Genomic DNA, 19849 nt, shown 5'->3' on the forward strand with positions numbered 1-19849 from the left:
CCCAGTGTCAGGCCTCTGAGCCGAAGCTCAGCCATTGTAACCCCTGTGACCTACACATATACGTCCAGATGGCCTGCAGGAGCCAAGAAGTCTGGAGCAGCCGAAAAACCACAAAAGAAGTGAAACAGCCAGTTCCTACCTTAACTGATTAACCCACCTTATGACATTCCACCATTATGACTTGTTCCTGCCCTGCCCCAACTGATCAGTCGACCCTGTGACATTCTTCTCCTGGACAATGAGTCCCATGATCTCTCCACAATGCACCTTGTGAGCCCCTCCCCTGCTGACAACAGATAACCACCTTTAACTGTAACTTTCCACTGTCTACCCCAGCCCTATAAAGCTGCCCCTCTCCTATCTCCCTTCGCTGACTCTCTTTTCCAACTCAGCCCACTTGCACCCAAGTGAATAAACAGCCTTTGTTGCTTACACAAAGCCTGTTTAGGTGGTCTTCTATATGGACACGCGTGACACCCAGGAGTTCGAGACGAGTCTGGGCAGCATAGTGAGTTTTCATCTCTAAAAAAAAAAAAAATTAAAATTAGCCAGGCATGCTTGTACGCGCCTGTGGTCCCAGCTACTTGGGAGACTGAAGTGGTAGGATCGCTTGAGGCTGCAGTGAGCCAAGATTGCGCCACTGCACTCCAGCCTGAAGGACAGAGCAAGACCTTGTCTCAAAAAAAAAAAAAGAAAAAAAGAATAAGAAAAGGAAAAAAATAAAAAAGAAAGGAAGGGATGGAGGGGCAGAGAGGGAGAGAGGAAGGGGGGAAGGAAAGAAAGAAAGAGAAAGGGAGGGAGAGAGAGAAAGGAAAGAAGGGAGGGAGGGAAGAAGAGAGAGAAAGAAAAAAGAAAGAAGAAAGAAAGAGAAGAAAGAAGGGAGGGAGGAAGGGAGGGAGGGAGGAAGGGAGAGAGAAAGAGAAAAAGAGAAAAGAAGAAAGAAAGAGAAAAAAGAAAGGAAGGAAGGAGGGAGGGAGAGGAAAAGAAAGAAAAGAAAGAAAGAGAAAACAGGGAAAGAAAGAAAAGAGAAAAAAGAGAAAGAAAGGAAAGAAAGAAAAGAAAAGAAGGGCCGGGCGCGGTGGCTCACGCCTGTAATCTCAGCACTTTGGGAGGCCGAGGCGGGCGGATCACGAGGTCAGGAGATCGCTGAAACCCTGTCTTTACTAAAAATACAAAAACTTAGCCAGGGTGGTGGCGGGCGCCTGTAGTCCCAGCTACTCGGAGGCTGAGGCGAGAGAATGGCATGAACCCGGGAGGCGGAGGTTGCAGTGAACCGAGATCGCGCCACTGCACTCCAGCCTGGGCGACAGAGCGAGACTCCGTCTCAAAAAAAAAAAAAAAAAGAAAGAAAGAAAAGAAAGGAAGGAAGGAAGAAAAAATCATTTCAAGGGTAGGTGACGGGAGCCTTGCGGTTTAGCCGCTAGTCAACGGATGGGGGAGTGGTAGCAAAAACATAAAAATGGGGACAAGAGAGAAACTGGAGACTCCCCAACCTGTCTGTTTCCGCCCTTTTACAGTACTGAGGGGAAAAAAAGGCTTCTTTCCTTGGGAAATGCAGGAAGCCAGCAAGCGGCCGGCGTCTCCGGAGCCCGCAAGGAGGCGCGTTGGCTGCGCAGAGAGCGCGCTTCCCAGCTGGAGAGCCTAGGAACGGTGGCGCGGGCGGAGGCGACAGCGAGGACCCAAGGCTGGGGTTTCCTGCTTGGATCAGGAGTGCCTGGGGAGTAAGTTCTACAGGAAATGTCAATCTACTGGCCGTGGGGGTCAGACTCTGGGATCGGGTCGATCGGGTCCCGGGGGCGGGGGGTGGGACGGAGGTGGGCAGGCAGGAGTGCGGGCGCTGGGATCCCCTGCCTGCTCGGCTCCCCTCTCCTCCCCCTGGTCCCTTACACCGTCCATTTTGAGGAAGGGGTCAAGAAGCGAGTACAAAATGTCTGGGCAGGACGAATCTCTGTAGTCGGTCCTTCCTGGCGGCCTCGTTAGGTTGATTTATTTCAACAGTTTGATCCCCATCCTGGTGCAGCTCCGAAACGCTCCTGGGCTGCGCGCGCTTTTGGGCTGCGCCACCGACAGAGACATCTGGAAGCCGGAGCTAGTGGAAGAGTAAGTGTGCCTGAGTGTCCGTACTAAGGGCGGGACCGGGCCGGGGCCCAGGGACTTGAGAGTTGCTGTCTGCAAAAGCCTCATTGTCTCTACCCTTCCGGGAGGAAAGGGGAAGGCACGAATGACCCACGTGTTCAGACCCCGAGCGCGCCCTTCACCTTGGCCCAGGGAGAAGGGCGCTTCCCCCATGCCGTGCTGCAGCGTTGCGAAAGCGCCTGTCCCCGGGCTTGGGCAGCAGAGATGCCCGCATGCAGCGGTTGCAGGGGTTGTGTTCTTTGCATCCATGAAAGTATTGGAGCTGGCCGGGCGCGGTGGCTCACGCCTGTAATCCCAGCATTTTGGAAGGCCGAGGTGGGCGGATCACCTGAGGTCAGGAGTTCGAGACCAGCCTGGCCAACATGGTGAAACCCCCGTCTCCACTAAAAGTACCAAAATTAGCTGGACGTGGTGGCATGCGCCTGTAATCCCAGCTACTCAGGAGGCTGAGGCAGTAGAATCGCTTGAACCCGGGAGGTGGAGGTTGCAGTGAGCCGAAATCAAGCCATTGCACTCCAGCCTGGGCGACAGAGGGAGACTCTGTCTCAAAAATAATAATAATAATAATAATAATAATAATAATAATAATAATTAGCCGGGCATGGTGGCGGGCGCCTGTGATCCTAGCTACACGGGAGGCTGAGGCAGGAGAATCGCTTGAACCTGGGAGGTGGAGATTGCAGTGAGCCGAGCGCCTGTAATCCCAGCTACTTGGGAGGCTGAGGCAGGAAAATCGCTTCTACCTGGGAGGTGAAGGTTGCAGTGAGCCGAGATCGTGCCACTGCACTCTAGCCTGGGCGACAGAGCAAGACTCTCTCTCAAAAAAAAAAAAAAAAAAAAAAGGTATTGAATTGGAGCCTGCTGTGATGAGGGTGAACTGAAAAGTCCCGGGCAGGGCCAGACGTGCAGGATGCACTGGTTTCTTAAGAGAAAGAGCTTTTTTTTTTTTTTTTTTTTTTTGAGAGGGAGTCTCGCTCTGTCACCCAGGCTGGAGCGCTGTGGCGCCATCTCTGCTCACTGCAAGCTCCGCCTCCCGGGTTCACGCCATTCTCCTGCCTCAGCCTCTCAAGTAGCTGGGACTACAGGCGCCCGCCACCGCGCCCGGCTAATTTTTTGTATTTTTAGTAGAGACGGGGTTTCACTGTGTTAGCCAGGATGGTCTCGATCTCCTGACCTCGTGATCCGCCCGCCTCGGCCTCCCAAAGGGCTGGGATTACAGGCGTGAGCCACAGCGCCTGGCCAGATAAAGAGCTTTGAGGGTTTGAGTTCCGTGTGCTGAACATGGTCTTTTATGGGAACTGAGACCTCAGCAGAGGAAATATATAAAAAGGACAAGCTGCAAGGAGAGTGGTGTGAAGGTGTCAGGATCAAACCCCACGGTCGGAACAAGATGCATTTTTATCACTAATCCGCTCCGGTGAGGTCTGATTTACTGGAACTCAGGGCAAAGGTGGGAACGCGTTTCATCAGCCAGGTATATCTTCGTCATGGACAATCCGGCAAAAGCCAACCTCAGCCTGCTCACCTGAGCTGACTCACAATGATGCGTTGTTTTTCTTTTTCTTTTCTTTTCTGTTTTTTTTTTTTAAACTATTGTCCTGAGCTGATGTGTCTGAGGTTACTAGGGTCAGAACCGGCGCTCCAATTGTATTGGGGAAAGGACGGAATTCAGGGAAACTTAAATTGAAATAGGCGGTTTTATCTTCTTAGGTAGGCTTAGAGCTGAGATGCGTGTAATGGGGTTATCATCAGGTGTGGCTGTTTCCTTGGGAACTATAAGGTCAAGATAGACGTGGAATGTTGTGTCTCAAAAACTCTTATCTACAGCTCAGCCCCTGAGTTGCACAGGCTTGCTTCTGTGTCAAAGTGACTTGGATCCCCCAGGCAACAGTGGGGCTTTTCTTTTCTTTTCTTTTTTTTTTTGAGACGGAGTCTCGCTCTGTCGCCCAGGCTGGAGTGCAGTGGCGTTATCTCGGCTCACTGCAAGCTCCGCCTCCCAGGTTCTCGCCATTCTGCCTCCGGCTCTCGAGTAGCTGGGACTACAGGCGCCCGCCACCACGCCCGGCTAATTTTTTGTATTTTTAGTAGAGACGGAGTTTCACCGTGTTAGCCGCGATGATCTTGATCTCTTGACCTCGTGATCCGCCCGCCTCGGCCTCCCAAAGTGCTGGGATTACAGGCGTGAGCCACCGTGCCTGGCCAATATATATGTATATATATTTTTATATGTGTATATATATAAATGCATACACACACATATATTTACGTGTGTGTATATATAAATTCAGCTTTTTCTCATATGATTAATTTAATTTTTAAATTATTAATGGTTTAGAAAAGTTTTGAGTCCGCAATTCATTGCTGACAGTGTCATGTAAATGTTTAGATTTGTCCTCAAATTGAGGGAACTTGCCATCAAGTTTCTTTCAAATATCATGTAAGTTGTAGATTTTATGGCATTCTAACATTTTATGAACAAATGACTCATCTTATACTATTTAAGTTGACCACAGTCATTAAACGGTCATCAGATGTCACATTTGGAGCAGGAAGAGTTTTGGGGGTTTGTTTTTGTTTTGTTTTAATAGAAAAAAACTTATATATATATATATATATATATTTTTTTTTTTTTTTTGAGACAGTTTTTCTCTTGTTATCTAGGCTGGAGTGCAGTGGCGCAATCTCGTCTCACCGCAACCTCTGCCTTCCAGGTTCAAGTAATTCTCCTGCCTCAGCCTCTCTAGTAGCTGGGATTACAGGCATGTGCCACCATGCCGGGCTAATTTCGCATTTTTAGTAGAGATGGGGTTTCTCCATGTTGGTCAGGCTGACCTCAAACTCCCAACCTCAGGTGATCTGCCCGCCTCGGCCTCCCAAAGTGCTGGGATTACAGGCGTGAGCCACCACGCCTGGCCTAGAGTTATGTTTCTTTAGGCAGGATGCAAACACATTGTGTACGTTTCTCTTCCAGGGCTCACACCCTCAAACTTGCCTCCCTTTGTTCATGACATTTACTAGTTGGAGTCCCTGGGTAGTCAGAATGGCAGAACGTCCACGCCTGTGGATTTGTGTGGTTGTTCCTTGTGTTGAAAGTTAGACCTGGCCAGGCACAGTGACTCACGCCTGGGATCCCAGCACTTTGGGAGGCTGAGGTGGGAGGACTGCTTGACCCCAGGAGGTCAAGGCTACAGTGAGCTCTGATCACACCACTGCACTCCAGCCAGGGCAGCAGAGTGAGACCCTGTCTCAAAAAAGAAAGAGAGAAAGAGAGAGAAAAAGAGAGAGGAAGAGAGAAAGAGAGAGGGAAGGAAGGAAGGAAGGAAGGGAGGGAGGGAAAAAGACAGAGAGAGGAAGGGAGGGAGGGAGGGAGACAGAAACATCCTAGGTTGGTCAGGCTTCGTGGCTCTAATCCCAGTACTTTGGGAGGCTGAGGCAGGAGGATCGCCTGAGGTCAGGAGTTCAAGACCAGCCTGGCCAACATGATGAAGTCCTGTCTCTACTAAAAAAAAAACACACACACACACATACAAAATAGCCAGGCGTGGTGGTGGTCGCCTGTACTCCCAGCTACTTGGGAGGCTAAGACAGGAGAATCTCTTGAACCCAGAAAGCAGAGGTTGCAGTGAGCCAAGCTAGTGCCACTGCACTCCAGCCTGGGTGATAGAGCGAGACCTTATCTTGAAACATATATAATAACAAAGAAAAATTTAAACAAAATAAAAATGAGAGATACATCGTAGGTGGTGTGTTCATCACATCAGTGTAACTATAATGGCTGTTTGTTGCCGGGCGCGGTGGCTCACTCCTGTAATCCCAGCCCTTTGGGAGGCCGAGGCAGGCAGATCACGAGGTCAGGAGATCGAGACCACGGTGAAACCCCGTCTCTACTAAAAATACAAAAAATTAGCCGGGCGCAGTGGCGGGCGCCTGTAGTCCCAGCTACTGGGGAGGCTGAGGCAGGAGAATGGGGTGAACCCGGGAGGCGGAGCTTGCAGTGAGCCGAGATCGCACCACTGCACTCCAGCCCGGGTGACAGAGTGAGACTCCATCTCAAAAAAAAAAAAAGCTATAATGGCTCTTTGTCCCTGTACAAGTCAAGCTAACGTTGGTGGGGTAGTTTCTGGAGGTGAGAGAGCCTCTTACCTCTTTTTTTTTTTTTTTTTTTTGAGATGGAGTTTCGCTCTTGTTGCCCAGGCTGGAGTGCAGTGGTGCAATCTCGGCTCACCGCAACCTCCGCCTCCCAGGTTCAAGTGATTCTCCTGCTTCAGCCTCCCGAGTAGCTGGGATTACAGGCGTGTGCCACCACACCCGGCTAATTTTGTATTTTTAGTAGAGACGGGGTTTCTCCATGTTGGTCAGGCTGGTCTCAAACTCCCTACCTCAGGTGATCTGCCTGCCTCGGCCTCCCAGAATACTGGGATTACAGCCTTGGGCCACTGCACCTGCAGAGCCTTACCTCTGAAAGTTGCATTCCTTTACGCCCAGCAAGTCCTGAGTGATGCCTCTGTACCCTGCTAATGACTGCCTCCCCTTTCTCTGTCCACCGACGTGTCTTATTTCCTGAATCAGTTGTTTTATCAGGGTTGCAAAATGATGGTTTTTTTTTTTTTTTTGAGATAGGTTCTCATTCTGTCATCCAAGCTGGAGTGCAGTAGTGCAATCATAGTTCACTGCAGCATCAACCTCCTGGGCTCAAATGATCTTCCCACCCCGCAACCTCCTGAGTAGCTGAGACTAGAGGCGCACGCCAGCGTGCCCACCTAATTTTTAAATTTTTTGTAGAGATGGGGCCTCGCTATGTTGCCCAGGGTGGTATCAAAATCCTGGCTCAAGTGATCCTCCTGCCTCAGCCTCCCAACATGCTGGGATTATAGGTGTGAACCACCCAGCCCAGCCCAAAATGGTGATTTTTAAAAATATTCAAGTGTCCCATCTAAACATGTAGCTGGGACTGGGCGTGGTGGCTCACGCCTGTAATCCTAGCACTTTGAGAGGTCGAGGCAGGCGGATCACCTGAGGTCAGAAGTTTGAGACAAGCCTGGCCAACATAGTGAAACCCCGTCTCTACTAAAAATACAAAAATTAGCTGGGCGTGGTGGCCCAAGCCTGTAATCTCAGCTACTCAGGAGGCTGAGGCAGGAGAATTGCTTGAACCCAGGAGGTGGAAGTTGCAGCGAGCTGAGATCGTGCCACTGCACTCCAGCCTGGGAGACAGAATGAGACCCTGTCTCAAAAAAAAATTTTTTTTAATATATATATTTTTGTTATATTAGCTGGGCGTGGTGGCAGGCGCTTGGGATCCCAGCTACTTGGGAAGCTGAGGCAGGAGAATCACTTGAACTCAGGAGGCAGAGGCTGCTGTGAGCCGAGATCTCCCCACTGCACTCCAACCTGGATGACAGAATGAGACCTTGTGTCAAAAAATAAAAATAAAAAAATGAATATGTAGCTGGAATTCTGTAGTTTTCCGTCATCCGTAAGGCTATTCTGTTTCTTTTCTTATTGGAAAGGCAAAGTAAAGGCTTAATTTTTCCTCTTTATTAACCAAGGCTTGTGTTTTCTTCCCCCTCTGGTTTTCTCTGTCTGGGTATCATTATGAGCGCAGGTATTTTTAGTGTTCAGTGTGTTTCCATCAATTGCAATGATTCACTTTGTAGTTCAAATCCGGCCGCTGGGAGACGTTTCCAGCCGCTGTGCATCCTCCTAACGCGGTCTAGGGCAGCTCCCCTGCCATCTGGCACCGCAAGGCTCACACTGGGAATTTCCTGTTCCCAGATCAGCCATGTTTCCGAGGGTGTTCATTGCTTCCTGCTTGTTAATTCTTCTAAGCATTTTCTATGAATAGACTGACCAGGGAGACATTGGGGGTGTGTGTGTGTGTGTGTTCATGACAATATGAAGCCTTTTCATCTTATATTTGAAACTTTTTCCTCTTACACTAAAAATCTGACTTCCCAGTAACATGAACACTTTTCATCTTATATTTGAAATTTTTTTTTTTGAGACAGAGTCTCGCTCTGTTGCCCATGCTGGGGTGTGCAGTGGTGCAATCTCAGCTCACTGCAACCTCCACCTCCCAAGTTCAAGTGATTCTCCTGCCTTCAGCCTCCCAAGTAGCTGGGATTACAGGTGTGCACCACCACGCCCGGTTAATTTTTGTATTTTTAGTAGAGACAGGGTTTCGCCATGTTGGCCAGGATGGTCTCAAACTCCTGACCTCAAGTGACCCACCTACCTCGGCCTCCCAGAGTCTTGGGATTACAGGCTTGAGCCAACGCGCCCAGCCCAATTCACCTTGTTAAAGGGTGCAATTCAATGGCTTTTAATATATTCACAGACGTGTACGTCCCTCAAATTTAGAACATTTCCATCACCCCCAAAAGAAGCCCTGTATCCTTCAGTGGTCATCTCCCAGTCCCTCATCTCCCCCAGCCCTGGACAACCTCTGATCTGCTTTCTGTCTCTATAGATTTGCCTATTCTGGACATTTCATTTTCAATGGGGTCATACACTGTGGTCTTTTGTGTCTGGCCGTTCACTCGGCATCCTGTTTTCAGAGCTCACTGGGTTGTAGTGTGTGTCAGTGCCTCAGTTCGTTTTATGGCTGGGTAATATTCCATGGTGCGGATAGACCACGTTTGCTTTCTTTGTTCATGCATTGATCAATATTGGGTTGTCTCTACTTTGGGCTGTAATGAATACTGCTATGGGCCAGGTGCGGTGCTCACACCCCTAATTCCAGCACTTTGGGAGGGCGAGGCGGGCGGATCACTTGAGGTCAGGAGTTCGAGACCAGCCTGGCCAACATGGCGAAATCCCATCTCTACTAAAAGTACAAAAAATTAGCCAGGTGTGATGGCAGTCACCTGTAATGGCATCTAATCGGGAGGCTGAGACAGGAGAATCACTTGAACCAGGGAGGCGGAAGCTGCAGTGAGCTGAGATCGTGCTACTGCACTCCAGCCTGGGCAACAGAGTGAGACTCCGTCTCAAAAAAAAAAAAATTGCAATTAGATTAGCGGCTGCCAGCAGCTGGGTGAAGGGGAGAATGGGAAGTGACTGCTAAGGGGGATGGGGTTTTATTTTGCGGTGATGAAAAGTATTTGGAACTAGGTAGACGTGACGTTTGTACAACATTGCAAATGCACTAAATGCCACTGCATTGTTCACTTAAAATGGTTAACTTCATGATATGCAAATTTCACCTCGATTAAAAAAAAATGCTGCTTGAGGCCAGGAATTTGAGACCAGCCTAGGCAACATAGTGAGACCCCATCTCTGTGAAAATAAATATGAAAAATTAGGAGGCATGGGGGCCCATGCCTGTACCTTCAGCTACTCAGGAGGCTGAGGCAGGAGGATCACTTGAGCCCAGAAGTTTGAGGCTGTAGTGAGCCATGATTGCACTACTGCACTCCAGCCTGGGCAACAGGACAAGTCTCTGTCTCTAAAAAATTAAATTAAAATATAGGTGTGTGTGTGGGTGTCTGTGTGGGGGGCGGGGGTGGGGGGATGGGGGTGTGTGTGTGAGTGTGTGTGTGGGTGGGGGGATGGGGTGTGTAGGTGGGTGGGCGTAGGGGGGTTGGGGGAGTGGGGGGATGGGGGTGTGTGGGTGTAGAGGGGGTGGGGGTTGTGGGCTGTGGTGGGGAAGTGTGTGCACACGTGCATTTATATGCTGAGATTAATGTCAGGCAGGATCCACATACGAGTGTGGGGAAGGCAGGGTGCCTGGATTCTCATAGCTCCATTCTTCTCCCAAGCTCTGCCTCACCTGCCTCCTTGAAGGAAACACGGGGAAGCCAGGACTGGCCGTCACGTTGGTGACAAATATGTCCCAGGTAAGTTGGCAGCTCACCCTCTCCCAGAAGCGTGTTGTCGTTCCCACGAGTGAATGTGCCTCTCTGCCTGTGGCTGGGAGTCAGGTAAAGCACATGGAGCCAGGCAGGGCCCCCCGCCAGCCGTGCTGCCCTAGGTCTCTGCACCTCTGCTTGGAGAGAGATGCTGCCCTGGGGATTCTCCTGGGACCACCCCCACCCCAGTACTGACTGGTCCTTTCCACACCTCATCCTGGCTGCCCGTGGGCTTCACGTTCTGCTGCAAAGCACACTAAGAAAGGAGCTGAAAGTGTCTTTGGTGGGGTGCAGTGGCTCAAGCCTGTAATTCCAGGACTTTGGGAGGGTGAGACAGGAGAATCATTTGAGGCCAGGAGTTCAAAACCAGCCTGGGCAATGTAGCAAGACCGCCGTCTCTATAAATATAAAACAAATTTGCCTGGTGTGGTGGTGCACGGCTGTCGTCCCAGCTACTTAAGAGGCTGAGGTGAGAGAATCGCTTGAGCCCAGGAGGTTGAGGCCACAATGAGGAGTGATCACTCCACTGCATTCCAGCCTGGGTGACAGAGTAAGACTGTCTCTAAAAATAATAATAAAGTAAAATAAAAAGAAAGTGTTTTTGTCTTAAGGAACTGAGGGTCTCACAGGGGACACTAGGCATTTATGGAGCGGGCAGTGGCAGCATCTCCCGCAACTGTCATGACCTGCAGATGACAAGCAGTGGACTGAGACGTGCCCCACTCCAAATTTTTTTTTTTTTTTTGAGACGGAGTTTCACTCTTGTTGCCCAGGCTGGAGTGCAATGGCATGATCTCGGCTCACTGCAACCTCCGCCTTCCAGGTTCAAGTGATTCTCCTGCCTCAGCATCCCGAGTAGCTGGGATTACAGGCACCTGCCAGCACGCCCGGCTAATTTTTGTATTTTTAGTTGAGATGGGGTCTCTCCATGTTGGCCAGGCTGGTCTCGAACTCCTGACCTTAGGTGATCCGCCCACCTCGGCCTCCCAAAGTGCTGGGATTACAGGCACGAGCCACCATGCCTGGCCAGGGTTTAAGGAGTAGCCACCCCTCTGTGATCGTTTGTTATAACAGCCTGAACAGGCTAATGCATGAGAAAGACACACAGTTGGTCAGTTGGTAGAGATTGAAGTCCGGTCGCGTGACTCAGGTACTCTTTTTCCTGAGACAGGGCCACACGTGATGGTGAGTGCCGGTTGTCCCAGCTACTTGGGAGGCTGAGGTGGGAGGATCGCTTGAGCCCAGCAGTTCGAGGCTGCCGTGAGCTGCGTTTGCACCACTGCGCTCCAGCCTGGGTGACAGAGCAAGACCCTGTCTCAGAAGAAAGAGCACCTGAGTCATACGACTGGATGTCAGTCTCTACCAATCGACTGTACCTCTTCCTGTTGCATTAGGCTGTTCGGGCTGATGAAACTATCACAGATGGGGTGGCTTAAACAACAGACATTGATTTTCTCACAGTTCTGCAGGCTGGAAGTCCAAGATCAAAATAGCGGCAGAGTTGCTTCCTTCTGGAGGCTCCAAAAAAGAATTTGTTCCATGCTCTTACTTAGCTGCTGGTAGTCACTGGCGTCCTTGGCATTCCCTGGCTTGTGAACCCATCACTGCAGTCTCTGCCTCCCTCACCAAATGACATTCTTCCCTCTGTGTCCCTCCCTCTGTCCACATTTCCCCTTCTTTTTTTTTTTTTTAAATTTATATTTTGTTTGTTTTTTTGAGACAGGGTCTTGCTCTGTTGCCCAGGCTGGACTGCATTGGCAGGATCATAGCTTATTGCAACCTCCACCTCCCAGGCTCAGGCAATCCTCCCTCCTCAGCCTCCCGGGTAGCTGAGACTACAGGCACCCGCCCACACTCACGGGTAATTTTTTTATTTTTTGTAGAGACGGGTTATCACTGTGTTGCCCAAGCTGGTCTTGAACTCCTGGCCTCAAGCGATCGTCCCACCTCAACCTCCCAAAGTGCTGGGATTACAGGCATACGCCACTGCAGCTGGCCAGATTTCCTCTTCTTATAAGGACACCAGTCACTGGATTAGGGCCCACCCAACCCCCAGTACAACCTCATCTTTTTTTTTTTTTTTTTTTTTGAGACAGTCTCACTTTGTAGCCCAGGCTGGAGTGCAGTGGTGTGATCTCGGCTCACTGCAACCTCCACCTCCCAGGTTCAAGCAGTTCTCTGCCTCAGCCTCCCGAGTAGCTGGGACTAAAGGCACCCGCCACCATGCCCAGCTAATTTTTTGTATTTTTAGTAGAGACGGGGTTTCATCATGCTGGCCAGGCTGGTCTCGAACTCCTGACCTTGTGATCCACCTGCCTCAGCCTCCCAAAGTGCTGGGATTACAGGTGTGAGCCACCGCGCCCGGCCACAACCTCATCTTAATTCATTGACATCTGCAAAGACTCTAGTTCACAAATCAGGTCACCTTTGCAGGTACCAAGGGTTAAGACCTCAACGTACCTTTTTCTGTGGAGAAAGGGGTCACAGTTCAAACTGATAACAGGACACCCCTCTGAGCCAGACTGCATGTGTTATTTTAGGACTCGGTGACCTTCGCAGACGTGGCTGTGAACTTCACCAAAGAGGAGTGGACCCTGCTGGACCCAGCTCAGAGGAATCTCTACAGAGACGTGATGCTGGAAAACTCTAGGAACCTGGCATTCATAGGTAAGGAGGCCCCCTTCCTGCACTTAGTCCGTGATGGGACCAGTGCTGGTTTGGAACCGTGTTCTGAGAAGTGCATTGGAAAATGGGAACTGGGTTAAATTCCAGAGACACAGCTGCTGTCCCCCAGGTAGTAGGTGTACGGTTCACCGTGAAACTGGAAATCAGTTTGTTGCATTACTTTATTTATTTTATTTTATATTTTATTATTTTATTTTATTTTATATTTTATTTATTTTATTTTATTTTATTTATTTTTTGAGACAGGGTCTCACTCTATCTCCCAGGCTGGAGTGCAGCGGCATCATCTCAGCTCACTGCAACTTCCGCCTTAGCATCCCTAGTAGCTGGTTCATGCAATTCTTCTGCCTTAGCCTCCCTAGTAGCTGGGAATACAGGTGCACACCATCACACCTGGCTAATTTTTGTTTGTATTTTTAGTAGAGGCAGATTTCACCACGTTGGCTAGGCTTGTCTTGAACTCCTGACCTCAAGTGATCCTCCCACCTCGGCCTCCCGAAGTGCTGGGATTACAGGCGTGAGCTACCACACCCAGCCTTTATTTTTCTTTTCATTAAGATGGGGTCTCACCCTGTCACCCAGGCTGGAGTGAAGTGGCACCATCTCGGCTCACTGCAACTTCCGCCTCCTGGGCTCAAGCAATTCTCCTGCCTCAGCCTCCTGAGTATCTGGGATTACAGGCATGCTCTACCACCCCCAGCTAATGCATTACATTTTTATTCTCTTCGTGATTGAACAGAATTTCGGGGATCCTTATGTAGGTGAACATGGTGCACAGGAAAAGGGTCGTTTTGAGCCCTTTTGGCAGAGTTTTAGTGCATTGATGAGAAAAGTAGAGGGACCACTGTTGCTCACACATCGTCAGCTTCAGAACCCCAGCAAACCAAAGCCTGTGTCCATTTGACAGAAAGTCTTGGCACAGTTCCTTTATACCACATGCTTGCCCAGTGAGCAGGATTTCAACTAGGCAAACCCAGTCTGCCCTCTCATTTGGAGCAAGAAGTGGTCTGAAAACAGTGCAGGGCAGTTTTGTCCAGGCATTTATGCATCTCAGTACCAGGTAGATGTGAACATTACAGGACCAACAGGTTTGTAAGCCAGCAGCATGGTAACAGAGCAACAGGCTCGCCACTGAGACAGCAGGGTTTGCAACAGAGAAAAGAGAAAGTTGCATGATTACATGGTGCCAACCGAGGAGATGGGAGGAGACGCTCAAATTCTTCTCCCTGAGGGGTTCTGGGGTTTTTGTTTTTTTTTGTTTTTGAGACTGTGTTTCACTCTTGTTGCCCAGGCTGGAGTGCAGTGGCGCGATCTCAGCTCACTGCAACCTCCGCCTCCCGGGTTCAAGCAATTCTTCTGCCTCAGCCTCCTGAGTAGCTGGGATTACAGACATGCACCACCATACCTGGCTAATTTTTGTATTTTTAGTAGAGACGGGGTTTCACTGTGTTGGCCAGGCTTGTCTCAAACTCCTGACCTCAAGTGCTCCACCCACCTCGGCCTCCCAAAGTGTTGGCATTACAAGCATGAGCCACTGCTCTCATTTTTAAGGGGATCATGGAGGGCAAGGGACTGGAGAATTGGAGACGTTGATTGGTCAGAGGAAGGGGGATGAAATCATCGGGATGAGGAAAGTACATTCTTTGGTGCGTCAGTTTCTCACGGCATTCCTCACATCAGTGAGCATAGTCATTTCATCAGAATGCAGGACCTGAAGGAACATCTCAAAGGGAAAACTTAATGTTTTATAATTTTCAAGTTGTTATCTACAGAGCAGCTAAGGAGACCTATAGGCCAGGCACAGTGGCTCACACCTGTAATCCTAGCACTTTGGGAGGCTGAGGCAGGAGGAGGATTACTTGAGGCCAGGAGGTCGAGACCAGCCCAGCCAACATGGCAAAACACTGTTCTTTTTGTCTTTAAAAACAATTTTTTTTTAATTAAAAGGAAAAAAAAAGAAAGAAAAAAACAGGCACTCTCTTGCCCAGGCTGGAGTGCAGTGGCTCAGTCTCAGCTCACTGCAATCTCTGCCTCCCAGATTCAAGTGATTCTCCCGCCTCAGCCTCCTGAGTAGCTGGGATTACAGGCACACGCCACCATGCCCAGCTAATTTTTGTATTTTTAGTAGAGACGGGGCTTCACCACGTTGGCCAGGCTGGTCTCAAACACCTGACCTCTGATGATCCACCCACTTCAGCCTCTCAAAGTGCTGGGATTACAGGCGTGAGCCACTGTGCCTGGCCGAGCTTATGTTTTTTGACTTTTATCCATCCTCTCATATTTTCATTTTTCCCTGCTAAAGGCCTGTTCTTTTTCTCCTTAAAATTGCACATGGAGCCAGCTACTCGGGAGACTGAGGCAAGAGGATCACTTGATCCCAAGAGCTCAAGGCTGCAGTGTGCTATGATCACACCTATGAATAGCCACTGCACTCCAGCACCTGGGCAACCTAGTGACACCCTCATCTCAAAAAAATAAAAATTTCACATGGACTCTCTGTCCAATTCTCTTCCACTTAGAATTCCTGATCGTTTCCTTGATCTCTGCAGAACTGTTCCTCAGTAACATGACACTCTCCATGTTGAACCCCTGACCGTACCGTCATCACATTCCTGACACTGCAGAATCTCTGATGTCTTTCTCTGCTTCCTTCCTCTTGCTTTCTTCCCCTTCACATTTTTATCATACACGTTGAGTGAACATTTAGAAAGAAATCCACACAGAGGCCTGGCGTGTTGGCTCATGCCTGTAATCCCAGCACTTTGGGAGGCTGAGGCAGGTGGATCACATGAGGCCAGGAATTCAAGACCAGCCTGGCCAACATGGTGAAACCCCATCTCAACTGAAAACACAAAAATTAGCCAGGCATGGTGGCACACACCTGTAATCTCAGCTACTCAGGAAGCTGAGGCCAGAGAATTGCTTGAACCTGGGAGGCGGAGGTTGTAATGAGCCAAGATCGTGCCACTGCACTCCAGCCTGGGCCACAGAGTAAGACTCTGTCTAAAGAAAAGAGAGAAATACAGAGAGAACGAGAGAGAGAGAGAGAGGAAAGAAGGAAGGAAGGAAGAAAGGAGGAAGGAAGGAAGGGAAAGGAAGGAAGGAAGAAAGAAAGGATGGAAGGAGCGAGGGAGGGAGGGAAAGAAAGAAAGAAATCCACACGGAGATTGCCTATGTCATCATCTCTAACCCACCTTTACTTTCAACAAAGAATCTAACTTTTGTGCCACTGTATTTCAGATTGGGCGACTCCATGTAAAACCAAAGACGCAACCCCTCAGCCGGATATTCTTCCTAAAAGAACATTTCCTGAAGCCAACAGAGTGTGTCTCACGAGCATCAGTTCCCAGCACTCCACATTAAGAGAAGACTGGAGATGCCCCAAAACAGAGGAACCACACAGGCAGGGGGTGAATAATGTGAAGCCACCTGCGGTTGCCCCTGAGAAAGATGAATCTCCCGTTAGCATTTGTGAAGATCATGAAATGAGGAACCACTCTAAACCTACCTGCAGGCTTGTGCCTTCACAGGGAGGTTCCATAAGACAATGTATCCTAACACGTGACTCAAGTATTTTCAAGTATAATCCTGTCTTAAACGATAGTCAAAAAACACATGAAAACAACGAACACGATGGAGTCTTGGGGCGGAACATTCAGTGGGTTCCGTGTGGGAGAAAAACAGAGCTGAAATCAAGCACATGGACTGGCAGTCAGAACACTGTGCATCATATACGTGATGAAATTGATACGGGGGCCAACAGGCACCAGCGGAATCCATTTGGAAAAGCTTTCCGTGAAGACGGATCCCTTAGGGCACACAACACTCATGGTCGAGAGAAAATGTATGATTTTACTCAGTGCCGGAACACCTCCAGAAATAACTCAATTCACGCCGTGCAGATGCAGTTGTATACCGCAGAGACAAACAAGAAGGATTGTCAAACTGGGGCAACCTCTGCCAACACTCCAAATTCCGGTTCACACAAGAGTCATTGCACTGGAGAGAAAACCCATAAATGCCCTGAATGTGGGAGAGCCTTTTTTTATCAGTCATTCCTTATGAGACATATGAAAATTCACACTGGAGAGAAACCGTATGAATGTGGGAAATGTGGGAAAGCCTTTAGATATTCCTTACACCTTAATAAACATTTAAGAAAGCATGTCGTGCGGAAGAAGCCCTACGAATGTGAAGAATGTGGGAAAGTCATTCGGGAGTCCTCAAAATATACACATATAAGGAGCCACACTGGAGAGAAACCCTATAAATGTAAGACATGTGGAAAAGACTTTGCAAAGTCGTCAGGACTTAAAAAACATCTTAAGACTCACAAAGATGAGAAGCCCTGTGAATGAAAGGAAGGTGGAAAATTTTTCATTAATTTTCTGACTGTACCAAACATGTGAGGAGGACATATTGGAAGGGAGCTCAAGGGGTTAGCATGAGTGAGAACATCTTCCCTGAACTCTCGTATCTTACAGAAATGTGAAAAAAAACCCTGTGAAGGTAAAGTCTACAGAAAGCCTTTCATCTTCATTCATCTTGAGTAGACATTTGTTCTCACCCTGGAGAGAAACTGCGAATCTAAAAGGAATATGACAAAGCCTTCAGCGTGGTCTCAAATTCATGGTTCATACAAGAACTCACACTGCAGAGACTCCTTACGGAAATAAAAAATGTAGGAAAGACCTGCCGGCCGCGGTGGCTCATGCCTGTAATCCCAGCACTTTGGGAGGCCGAGGCGGGCGGATCACGAGGTCAGGAGATCAAGACCATCCTGGCTAACACGGTGATACCCCATCTCTACTAAAAATACAAAAAAAATTAGCCGGGCATGGTGGCAGGTGCCTGTAGTCCCAGCTACTTGGGAGGCTGAGGCAGGAGAATGGCGTAAACCTGGGAGGCGGAGCTTGCAGTGAGCCGAGATGGAGCCACTGCACTCCAGCCTGGGGGAAAGAGCGAGACTCCGTCTCAAAAAAAAAAAAAAGTAGGAAAGACCTCTTTAAACACTTAGCACTCATGTTGCATGTGAATCCACATCCTGGAGGGAGGCTACAACTGGAATAAAAATAAGAAAGCTTTCAAGGCCTGGTGCAGTGACTCACACCTGTAATCCTAGCACTTTGGGAGTCCAAGGTGGGGGATTGCTTGAGTCCAGGAGTTTGAGACCAGCCTGGGCAACATGGAGAAACCCCATCTCTACAAAAAAAAAAAAAAAAAAAAAAAAAAAAAATGCAAAAATTAACCAGGCGTGGTAGCACATGCCTGTAGTCCCAGCTACCTGGGGAGCTGAGGCAGGAGGATCGCTTGAGCCTGGGAGCTTGAGGCAGCAGTGAGCTGTGTTTGCACCACTGCACTCCACCCTGGGTGACAAAGTGACACCCTGTCTCAAAAAAAAAAAAAAAAAGAAAGCTTTCAGGTCCAGCCTTTCACTTAGGCACAATGAGCGCACAGTAGGACTGAAACACTGTAAATGTTCATGATTTTCCAGTTTTTCCTTTCTAAAAAAAAAAATGCTACAAGATGAAGGATATCCCTCTTTGCACACTCCCAGCTCTGCCACATAAATGTTGGTATATAGCAGGTTCATTATAACTCACATACACGTGGTCTCATTTTCAATGTGAAGCCTTCTTTGAGCCTCATTCAATTTAGACTTGGGATTCATATACTCCATGATACCATTTTTGTCTTATTGTTCACTGTTCAACTACATTATGGTCAGAGTATGTGGTCTTTCTGGTACCAACTTGGGTTACTTGTTATGACTTTGTCAGTCTAATGTGCCCTATTCGGTCAATTTCCCTGCCGTCTCCATTCTTCTCATCTTCTTTACTAAGGGCACATAGATTCACTTTCCACAATGAGCACTATTTAATGTCTTATTTTAATTTTTATTTTATTTATGTATGTATTTATTTTGAGACAGTCTTGCTCTGTCACCCAGGCTGGAGAGCAGTGGGGCAATCTTGACTTACTGCAACCTCTGCCTCCTGGGCTCAAGTGATTCTCCTGCCTCACCCTCCCTAGTAGCTGGGATTACAGACACCCACCACCACGCCCAGCTAATTTTTCTATTTTTAGTAGAGACGAGATTTCACCACGCTGGCCAGGCTGGTCTCAAACTCCTGACCTCAAGTGACCTGCCTGCCTTGGCCTCCCAAATTGCTGGGATTACAGGCATAAGCCACTGTGCCCGGCCTCTTTTCAATCTTTTAAAAGTTGGGAAACAGCCGGGCATGTTGGCTCATGCCTGTCACCCCAGCACTTTGGGAGGCCAAGGTGGGCGGATTGCCTGAGGTGAGGAGTTCGAGACCAGCCTGACCAACATGGAGAAACCCCATCTCTACTAAAAATATAAAATTAGCCAGGTGTGGTGGCTCACGCCTGTAATCCCAACTACTCAGGAGGCTGAGGCAGGAGAATTGCTTGCATCTGGGAGGCGGAGGTTGCGGTGAGCCGAGATTGTGCCATTGCACTCCAGCCTGGGCAACAAGAGTGAAACTTATCTCAAAAAAAGTAAAAATAAAAATAATAAAAAATAAAAGTTGGGAAATATGACCACCTGAAAATGCATGAAAATGTACATATACATTTTTTTTTTTTCGAGATGGAGTTTTGTTCTTGTTGCCCAAGCTGGAGTGCAGTGGCGTGATCTCCGCTTACTGCAACCTCTGCCTCCCAGGTTCAAGTGATTCTCCTGCCTCAGCCTCCTGAGTAGCTGAGATTACAGGCACCTGCCACCACGACATTTCAAAGTTAATAAAGTGATCACCCTTATACCCACCATCCAAGCCCATAAACAGCTCATCATTAAACACCAGGCAATTCACGTCTGTGCCTCACAGACGACATCTCCAGCCCCAAGAGGAAACCGCCATGGTTCATTTTGTATCATTCGCCCCCCTCGCTCATCTTTATGTTTGCACCTATGCAGAAATCCCCAAATACCCTGTTTTCTAGTTTCGATGATGTTTATGCTACGTATGATGGCATGGCATAGAATATTTCTTTGTGCCTTGCTTCTTTCAGGAAAAGAAAAGCTAAGCAGGTAGGGTGCAGTTGGCATTCATTCTTTCTTAGTTATATTCATTCCAGAGACCCTGGATCTGTATCTCACTTTAGAGATTATAAACATGCTGCTAACACCAATTTTGCAAAGCCCTCCCAATGGG

The 19849-nt window shown here is 48.7% G+C and overlaps 1 protein-coding gene across 4 annotated transcripts; it reads left to right on the plus strand.

Moving 5' to 3' along the window:
• Nucleotides 1–191: 191 nt before the first annotated feature.
• ZNF114 (zinc finger protein 114) lies at nucleotides 192–17759 on the plus strand. Of its 4 annotated transcripts, none has more exons than XM_016936400.4 (6): nucleotides 192–508; nucleotides 1518–1721; nucleotides 1999–2100; nucleotides 9897–9974; nucleotides 12527–12653; nucleotides 15912–17759. In XM_016936400.4, the coding sequence occupies exons 4-6, from the start codon at nucleotides 9966–9968 to the stop codon at nucleotides 17027–17029; spliced, it is 1254 nt and encodes a 417-aa protein (XP_016791889.3). In that variant the 5' UTR covers nucleotides 192–508; nucleotides 1518–1721; nucleotides 1999–2100; nucleotides 9897–9965; the 3' UTR covers nucleotides 17030–17759. The 4 variants fall into 4 exon arrangements, with proteins under 4 accessions (XP_016791889.3, XP_063658104.1, XP_054529656.1 ...); XM_063802034.1 differs by lacking the exon at nucleotides 192–508 and adding an exon at nucleotides 1061–1390 and having other exon boundaries at nucleotides 2021–2100; XM_054673681.2 differs by lacking the exon at nucleotides 192–508 and adding an exon at nucleotides 11710–11847 and having other exon boundaries at nucleotides 1419–1721; nucleotides 2021–2100.
• Nucleotides 17760–19849: the final 2090 nt, after the last annotated feature.

Source organism: Pan troglodytes, chromosome 20, assembly GCF_028858775.2.
Source record: "Pan troglodytes isolate AG18354 chromosome 20, NHGRI_mPanTro3-v2.0_pri, whole genome shotgun sequence".
Classification (NCBI taxonomy): Eukaryota; Metazoa; Chordata; class Mammalia; order Primates; family Hominidae; genus Pan; species Pan troglodytes.

Coding starts and splice junctions, on each gene's coding strand:
- ZNF114 (XM_054673681.2), top strand. Junction 11,848..12,526: donor GCACCCGCCCACACTCACGG/GTAATTTTTTTA, acceptor GTGTTATTTTAG/GACTCGGTGACCTTCGCAGA. Junction 12,654..15,911: donor TAGGAACCTGGCATTCATAG/GTAAGGAGGCCC, acceptor ACTGTATTTCAG/ATTGGGCGACTCCATGTAAA.